The sequence below is a fragment of the Vollenhovia emeryi genome, unplaced genomic scaffold, assembly GCF_000949405.1.
Source record: "Vollenhovia emeryi isolate VEMERY1.0 unplaced genomic scaffold, V.emery_V1.0 DF939734.1, whole genome shotgun sequence".
Classification (NCBI taxonomy): Eukaryota; Metazoa; Arthropoda; class Insecta; order Hymenoptera; family Formicidae; genus Vollenhovia; species Vollenhovia emeryi.
Window position 1 is genome coordinate 108 of NW_011966632.1, and position 9,688 is coordinate 9,795.

A 9,688-nucleotide genomic window follows, 5' to 3' on the forward strand; every position below is an offset into this window, starting at 1 on the left:
ACACGGAACTCGATCCTTGAATTCATTTGCAAGAGAAGCGTATGCACAAATGCTCTTACAGAAAAGTTGCAAGTCATTTGGTTGTCACAAAGCTTTTAATTAACCAATCAACTTGCAACGTTTCTGTAAGAGCAGAACTGTCGCATACGTTTCTCTTGCAAATAAATTCAAGAATCGAGCCCCTGAATTAGTACACGAAATTATACGCATGCTACGTGAAATCCACTGTTACTGGGTGTTTGCTGGGCTTACTTATCAATATGGCACCTGAACCCAAGAAGGAGGGCTCTCGACCCACACGTACGTTACGATGATATTGCGTTAAAAATGTAATACATTTGTTAGAAGGCAAAGTGAGACGAGTTCGAAATCACCAGATTATTCGAACTCGAATCTCTTTGATTCGAAAATCAATCGAATCGAGGTGATTTGATTCGAATTTGAAGCGATTCGTCTAGCGTGTTTTATATATATATTTTTTTTTATATAGAAATATGGCATCACGCAAAAGAGGTCGGTCATCGACAACGCTATAACTAATAAGATGAATAGCTTGTACAAAGCGATATTTAAGTTTCAAGACGACATTCGATTTTGGATCGCGTACATGAAGTTCTGTAAACACGTGGTAGGTAGCGAGGTGAGTGGACGTATATGGAGGCTGTCTGGGCTGCACCCGTGCGATCTAACGCAGTTATTTGTCTCGGCAGCACTTCCACAGCAACATCAACCACATACTGGGCAGAATGCTGCAGGTGCACAGAGACAAGCCCAAGTGCTGGCACATAGCGGCATGTTGGGAATTGGAAGAGAACAAGAACAAGCACGGTGCACGGCAGTACCTCCTTAGAGGCTTACAGATTCACCCTGACTCTCGATTACTGTACATCGATGCTTTCAAGTGAGTACAGAGCGCGTTTCTCGATATAATCTTTTCTGTAATCTATCAATCGCGCGATCGAAGCACGCTCGTCTTCCTTTTCGTAGACTCGAATTGGACAATCGCCTGGCTCCCAACTCTGAAAATACCGAGAACCGGGAAGATAATCCAGTGTCGGCAACGACGGACGATAACGACATGCCACTTCCGTTGAAAACGGCCTTCTTTATATACCAACAGGCTTTTGAGCACATCAAGGATATTAAATTTATAGTCGAGTTGCTCAACATCACAAAAGAGTACGACAACATTGAGCAATTGCAGAAGAGGATCATTTGGTGTGTATATGTACGAACATCTGTCGAAACATTTCTCGCAGTGACTGAAATTAAAGGGACAATTTAATCGTAGCGACATGATTCGGGAGTACGCCCACGAGCCCCTGATGTGGGATACGATGGCGCGTCGCGAGCTGCAGGGTCTGGTGCAACCACGTCTCAGTGACACGCCGATGGAACTGGAGGATGCCGAGCAGGTCTCCTTGAGGGATCGCATCACGGCCTGCAACAAGGTCTACCAGACCGCCGTGAAGAAGATCAAAACTGAAGAGATCTGGTCGTTGTACATAGAGTGCTTGTTGGAGATTAATCGCGACCTGCAATCGTTGCCGAATTTCAAAAGGAAACTCTTGAAAACCGCCCTGATGCAGGCGCATCAGGCGAAGAAACTGAAGGAGGAGCATTATTTGCACTGGGTTTGTGCTCAATATTTCGCCGTACTATCCGTACTATACGCAGACAGTTAACGTCGTAGACGAAATTTGATTACTTTACATCTAATAGCGAATTCGGCAGCTTGCACTAGGGCACTGATTGTGAGTGCACACCAAGGCTTGTTCCGAGTCTACTCTATTTATGGCCCTCTTGTGTACGTGTCCAGAAGCTATTTAGTCGAAAAAATTATCCATACGAATACTATACAGATAATTTTACTGGCTAAGAAGTATTTCACAAAGTACTCAAGACAATCCTTAAATATAAGAATTGATTGTAAACAAGCCTTAAAAAAATTACTGCAAGCTGCCGAATTCGCTACAAGTTAATATATTTAAAAAATAGTTTTTATACATTTATTTTAACAATGTCTCTCCATTGTTGGAGACACTTTGAATTTTCCAATTGAGATATTTATCAAATTGAAATCTTTTAACTGGAAGAATGTTTGGAAACAATAATGACCAGCTTTTGTGTCTTCTTTTACAAATATGTAATTCGTAGATTAATATGTTGAGCGTCGACAAGAAGCACGACGAGAGCGTACGGAAAAAGCTGGACGAAGTGCTGTGCGGAGCGACCGATGCTGTACCAAACAGCGTTAGAATTTGGCACGCGCGGTTCAACCATATGTTGCAGAGCAGCCTGGAGAAGGAGGCGTACGCTATGTTTCCAAAGGTAGTAAATCTTGCAAACTAACGAAATACTTGATCGCGCCGAGATTGACGTGATTTGCTAATTAGGTGACGGAGATATTGAGCGAGAAAGCGTTACCTTTGTGGAAAATGCGGATCTTGCATGCCCAGATAAAGAGCTCGGAAGAGGCCGAGGAGAGCTTTCAAGCGGCTCTGCAGTCGCACATACTGATCGCCAGAGATATCAAGCCTATGTGGCTCGAGTGGCTCGTTTTAACGAAAGGTCAGATTGATAGAGCTACTTTTTTTCTACCTCTCGATTGTTATCCAAGTTCAATTTCCGCGATATTTATATCTTTGCCATCCCTCAGGCATCTGTGCGGCTCGCCAGGCATACAAGAGCCTCTATCTTTAACTGCCCACCTCGTTGGACTTCCCCAAGAAGATGATCGCACTGGAGCTCATGCAGCCGGAAACTATGCCAAAGTACGTACGGCGACCTTACGATATAGCGACGATGGAATTTGGGACTAACGACACGGCCATCTGGATCGACTACATCAAGTACGAGATGAAGCACGGAGACCCGAAAAAGCTAGCAACATCCACCAGCAGGCTTGGGGATTAATATGTTGAGGTTGGTTAAGACGTTGGATCGTAGCCTAGCGTACTCCTTAGCGGATTATAGTCTGATCGCGGCAAAGCCTGATTCCATATGATGCCGATCGTAAACGTGCACTCTACATATATCAAGCGCGACATGTATGTATCGCGTGCTCGTGTCGTCACACGCAAAACTACTGCCCCGACTTGCGTTATTTGTAAATTAATGGAGTAATATATCGCATTTCGGTAAATGTTTAGAATATGTGACCTGCCGACAAGAAGTAAAATATTGAAATACAGCTATACTGGAAGAGGCACTGTTTTATAACGTCAGTGCCCATACAGCACAGAGAGATTGCAGGCACATTGCAGAATGATATCATTGAAACATTGCAATATTGCATATTGATTGCGAAATGTTAAGCTGCAACACTCCTGCAAGATTGCAGCAATATTAAGATGTCCGCTTTTTGAAATATTACAATGAAACATTACAGTAACATTGCAATGTAATATATTTAAAATAATAAAATACAACTCATACATTGCAATATTTTAGTGAGATTTCAACATTTCAGCAATATTTGCTGAAATATCCCTAATAGCGAAGCGTAAAAGAAGCGTTTGAGGTTTCTCTTACGCTTCGCTGTTCCAAATTACGCTTCCTACACATTTCGTTTACGCTTGTGACACTCTTCCCTTACGTTGGATTTACGCTCCAATTTTTATATTCATTAGGGCTCGTTTATACCATAGCACAGTGGGCCAGAATACCTCAAACACTAGCCAAAAGTCAATGTTCCGGTTAAGTTGAAAGGAAGGTTTTTTCATAATAAGTACACTTGGATGCATGTGTTATTAAAATTGTATACACGTTCGATAATCCTTTGAACTTTTAGAACGATTCAAGTGAGAAAATTTTCTTCATTTTTATTAATTTTTCTTTCACTAACACTTTTGTACTATATGTTCACAACATCACACATTTAACTATAGTTCATTTTTCACTTATCAAAGAAAGTATATTTTAATATCAAACGAGAAAAAATGTCGAAATTTTCTATTGTTTTGAATAATACCCCATACAGCACAGATGGTTGCAGTTATACATTGCAGAAACGTTGCAATCTTGCAAAGACATTGCAGGGATATAAAATTGCAAACTTTCGATAGCAATATTGCAGCAATGTTTCAAAAATAATAAAAATACTATATTTTCTATTAAAAAATTTTTTCTAATTACGAGAATTTTATAATGTTATTTTCGTTGATACCAGTAATGCGCTCATTATTAAGTACTTAATCAGTGCGGTGTTGCTGGCAATCTCCATCTATTGCGAAGCGACATAATCTGCTTAGGTTGCTTCGCAATAGCTTGCTGTGTATTGAAAAAGGCCCAAATGCATATGTAATTAGTAAATTTTCTGCTTATGTACAACAACAAGAAATTATTCCAAAAATATTGCACTGCAACATTGCTATAATGTTGCACTGCAATCTCTCTGAGGGCGGACATTTCAACGATGCTGCAATATTGCAGTCTTGCAATGTAACATTTCTGCAATCTTCCTGCAATCTTTCTGTGCTGTGTGGGATCTGTTTATATATACAATACATACAATTTCTTGAAACGTGACAATCTTTGAATCGAAAGTTCCCCGAAGTTTCCCTCAGTATTTCAAGTTAAATATTTATTTTGCAGTGAGAACTATTACTTTTATAATAGTGGCAAAAAGGTTTTACAACTATTACAAAGCTTTTGCAACTATTGCAAAATCAATAGCTCTCTCTTTCTCTGCAAAACACTGTTAACTCTCCATATAGTAGCTAATCTTTTTATTCGTGTATAAATTTAAAAAATTAACAGTGGACTTCCACACCACCCTTGAGGTTCCACTAACGGCGCGTTAGTTTTTTAAAGTGGACCTTCGCCTGGAGTCCTGTTATACCACATTTTTCCTGGCAAAAATAATAAATTATAATGTTAATTTTTTAAATTTATACACGAATAAAAAGATTATAAGCTATCGATTGAGCGCACTTCGGATGTCGTCGGATCACCCGTTGTTGAGATCCGAAAATCTGAGGGCCCGTTAATTCGCGTACTCGCGTAAACTACACGGTCGGTCTCGCGCGCGCGCGAGATATCAAGCTATAACGCTTATACTTGGCGCGAGACACTACCGTGTCTCGTGATCAGCCCTTCCCGTGACATTGTATTCGTCTAAACTCGACTGTTTACTTTAGAAATATCTTTCCGCTGGAAACGATCATTTGTGAACAGTACGTCTTAATAAGTGCCAGTGGCAGGACGCACGTATACGGACCCAGGATCGGTTTTTCGGACAAGGTATTTTGTCCTCTCTCCAAAAGAATTGCCCCTTCTCTCGTTACATTAAAATTAAGGTAATGTAATCTTGTTTCAATTATAGATACTTATCGTGGGCAAACGCTCGACACAATCGAAATTGGAGGATCGTGCGGTGGCCGTATCGAATACCATGGAAAGGCCCTATCGTAGCGCATTCGTTCAGCGATTAGCCAATGGTATTGTTGATATTTAAGAACGTAAAACTAGTATTTTATATAATATTTAGAAGTATGACTATTGATAATTTTTTTTATTGTTATAGAATCCAAACGGAGGAAGTTGTGGCAAACCGTTGGTTTGGCTCTGGACCGTTGTACAAAAATGATATACCTTTTTTTTGTAAGAGTGTTCGTATTCGCTGCCTGGTTGTTGAGTCAATTCACTGGCGTTAGGAAGTGGCTGGAAGCGGGGGAAAGGCCCGAAGCTTCTTTGGATCACGCTTCCACCGCTACTGATTTTGCTTCGTAAGGAGCATAAACAAAAACATCATTGAGTTCCATTTTCTGATCCACGTGATATCTAGACCGATCCAAACGCAGCCTTTGTCTTCTTTCTGTTTCAGGGGCTTGCATCGCGCAGAGGCATTTCACTTTCGCCGAATCTCCGTGCAATATCGAAAATGTGTCACCGAAACGATCTATTTCCCGGATACCTCATAATAAAATTGCGATCTGCCATTTATCTGACTGGCTTCACTCTAGGGCACATCCCCAGAAGGATTTTGCCGAACGGAGATATATCGAGTGCGCCCAGAAAATTCAAAGTCTGGGTATGCGAAATAATTTCTTTCGTGGTTAAGTAAATTATATCATTTTAATACTTTTGCTGCTTTAGGGATTGTTGAGCGAGAACGATCTCGAGCCTGTGATGTTTGCCATGGCGAGTACGAATTCACGGCGAATTCTGACGAAAGTTGGCAATATTTTCCAGTTCAGGTAAATTTCTTTTTAAATAAAAATCTTCAATCAATTTAATGAACGTATAGAAACATATACGTATATAAGCTGTTTTCGTTTTGCTATTGTATACTTTGAGTAATGGATTTTAGATTTTATTAGGACTATAGAGTAATTGATGATCTTTTTGCGCAGAACACAGAGATCAAGAGTCCATACGAATATGCAGAATTGAGGATACAGAGCAATCACTGGGGGCTATATTGCACGTGTTTGTGCAGATATCGCGTTCACGGGAGATCAATATAATTAGGAATTGATCGCGCCATGGTTCCTCTTCACTAAACATTCGCAAGATCGTTCAAGCAATAGCAAGAAACGAGCCACAGCTCTACTCAAATACGTGCCTTCAACTACCATCAATCTTCAAAGGTTGCGTTTGGATCGGTCTAGATATCACGTGGATCAGAAAATGGAACTTAGTGATGTTTTTGTTTATGCTCCTTACCAAGCAAAAACAGTAGCGGTGGAAGCGTGATCCAAAGAAGCTTCGGGCCTTTTCCCCGCAGCCACTTATTCCTAACGCCAGTGAATTGACTCAACAGCCAGGCATCGAATACGAGCACTCTTACAAAAAAAAGGTATATCATTTTTGTACAACGGTCCAGAGCCAAACCAACGGTTTGCCACAACTTCCTCCGTTTGGATTCTATAACAATAAAAAAAATTATCAATAGTCATACTTCTAAATATTATATGAAATACTAGTTTTACGTTCTTAAATATCAGCAATACCATTGGCTAATCGCCGAACGAATGCGCTACGATAGGGCCTTTCCATGGTATTCGATACGGCCACCGCACGATCCTCCAATTTCGATTGTGTCGAGCGTTTGCCCACGATAAGTATCTATAATTGAAACAAGATTACATTACCTTAATTTTAATGTAACGAGAGAAGGGGAAATTCTTTTGCCACAACTTCCTCCGTTTGGATTCTATAACAATAAAAGAAATTATCAACCTTCAATAAACGCGATTTGCCACAGCACCTGTAACTGTAACTACAGGTGTAAATACATTGATTATTTAATGCCTTTGTAATATATTTTCAACGAAGCGATCAAAAAAACTGTATACACGCGCCGATATTTAATACACACGAGACGGGAGCCGTTTCCGTCATCATTTAAACGCGTCAAACACTGTATATACATTCAATAACGTCGATAATTTATACCGATCAAGAAGATTGCACGATTGATTGGGTCAAGCAGGAAAACAATTACTCACGAGCGTCGGCCCAATGGTGTTCTACAATTATTACCTATATATCTTCACTGTATAGCCTTGCTATAACTCGAGGAAAGCCTTAAGAGAAAGAAAGGAAACCTTAGGAGAGAGAAAAAAGAAACAATTTCGTACATATCTCTTGTTCGACAAACGCGGGAGAACGATTAAGTGAGACGGATAAAGAAAATTGGCAAAGGCGGTTTTGTAATTTCGTAAGGAATTTTGGGAGTGAGAAAGAGTGAAAAAGAGAGAGTTTGTCCGTGCAATGTAATGCGTCGTGTAAATATCGATTTGGCAGCGTCTCGTGCAAGACTGACACGTCGAAAGTTACTCCAAAGCGCGAGTGTGAATCATAGAATATAATAATATTCGCAATAACGCGACAGTACAAATTGTAAGCGATCGTAACGATCAATTAATTGTAGTTAAGTACCGTTAATTGCTAATTTCTAAGTGTGCAACACAGCGAGTGGTTTTCGGCCGCCTTTGTAAGGATCTAAACGATTAATAACAGCGGCAGTAACACCCCTCGATTGTATATATGATATTTTATATTTATTTATATATTTATATATTTATTTATTTAGGATAGGATTAAAAATTCAACTACCGTTAACAATAAACGCGATTTGCCACAGCACCTGTAACTGTAACTACAGGTGTAAATACATCGATTATTTAATGCCTTTGTAATATATTTTCAACGAAGCGATCAAAAAAACTTTATACACGCGCCGATATTTAAGTAATACACACGAGACGGGAGCCGTTTCCGTCATCATTTAAACGCGTCAAACACTGTATATACATTCAATAACGTCGATAATTTATAATTTATGTTGTATCAAATGACATTGTTTGTGTTATATCAATGTTTTCTTAACCATTTTTCACACTCCTGCCATAGGTACAGATGTTTTGTACGTGGAACACAATTTATATTAGGAGTACTTGTAAGATCTTTCTCTCATTGATGTTTCACACGGCCAACGAGTTTTAAGCTGAAACATTTTAACATTTTACATCGCATAAATTTATAATCTTGCAGGTTGTACGTTCAGGATTCTTCACTCGCACGTATCTAAAGTGACAACTTTGACAATTATGTACCTCATATTTTAATCTTTGCAAATTTTTTCGTCTGGTACCTTCGTTGTCAAAATACTCTATGGATTCAATAGAAGATGCACTGTGCCTCTTATCAGAATCAAAGTAAAAAACTACTCTGGGTTTATTATCATTGGCTTTGCTTGGCGACAAATACCAATAATATACGCCCTAAAAGTATCGTTTGTAACATCAATGAATTACGCATAGAGAAGCATGATGATAAAAAGTCAAGACAATTTACAGATACATGAGATTCCACTCACTCATAATATACCAATTATCCAAAATACGGTTAAAACAATTATCATTTCATCATCAAGCATATTTTATTTGATCAATATGTGAATTCTTATTTAAATATTTCACGTGAAATGATACTAATTATAATACTAAAAATTTCGTTTGACATATTCAAATTACAGATTATTCGAGACTCATTTGTCACATCTTAAATACAATTTCACGACGTGTGAAATATTTGCTGTTTGGAAAATAGTTGGGGAAGAGCGATTAAAAATAAGGAAATTTATTTATATATAAAGCTATACATACATGTTTCTCTTATTCTAAAGCTACGATACACACAAATTTCATGTATCATCATTGTTATCCACGTTCATTTCTTCCTCATCGTTCTCCATTGTGTCATCTGATACCCCAAGTTTCTCGAAACCATGTTTCTTCGTGTACACTCCCAGAAGCAACAGTTTGAAAACTGCCAGCGGTTTACCCAACAGTTTCTACAAAACACATTGGGATTAACAGTTTCAATGGTTCAACGTATCAACGGGATGGGTGTGTTCCCAATTCCTCTCAGTACTGCCAGTACTGGACGCTATTATTGAATACAGCATCCGAGAAAGTAATTTCCAAATGAAACCTCAGTAGCCTTCATAATAACATAGCGGTTATTCTTTCCTGAATGCAACCATTCGTACTTTTTCTTTGATACTGAATGCTCGAGACTATTGAGTACTAGTCAGTAGTACCGAGAGAAATTTAACTTTACTACGATGTTTCTTGAAAGTATTCAAATTAGAAATTTGCATATTCTTATTTCGCTCTTAAAGCTTCCTCTATGAGGAAGCCATAACAATGGAAGCAATGTGCAAATTTCTAATTAG

The 9,688-nt window shown here is 38.9% G+C and overlaps 1 protein-coding gene and 1 pseudogene across 1 annotated transcript; both read left to right on the plus strand.

The window, feature by feature from the left end:
- The first annotated feature begins 219 nt into the window (after positions 1–219).
- LOC105556873 lies at positions 220–3,397 on the plus strand (annotated as a pseudogene).
- A 1,855-nt stretch (positions 3,398–5,252) lies between these two features.
- Positions 5,253–6,575, plus strand: LOC105556871 (SUN domain-containing protein 3-like). Its single transcript, XM_012003982.1, has 3 exons — positions 5,253–6,034; positions 6,100–6,200; positions 6,357–6,575. The coding sequence occupies exons 1-3, from the start codon at positions 5,885–5,887 to the stop codon at positions 6,394–6,396; spliced, it is 291 nt and encodes a 96-aa protein (XP_011859372.1). The 5' UTR covers positions 5,253–5,884; the 3' UTR covers positions 6,397–6,575.
- Positions 6,576–9,688: the final 3,113 nt, after the last annotated feature.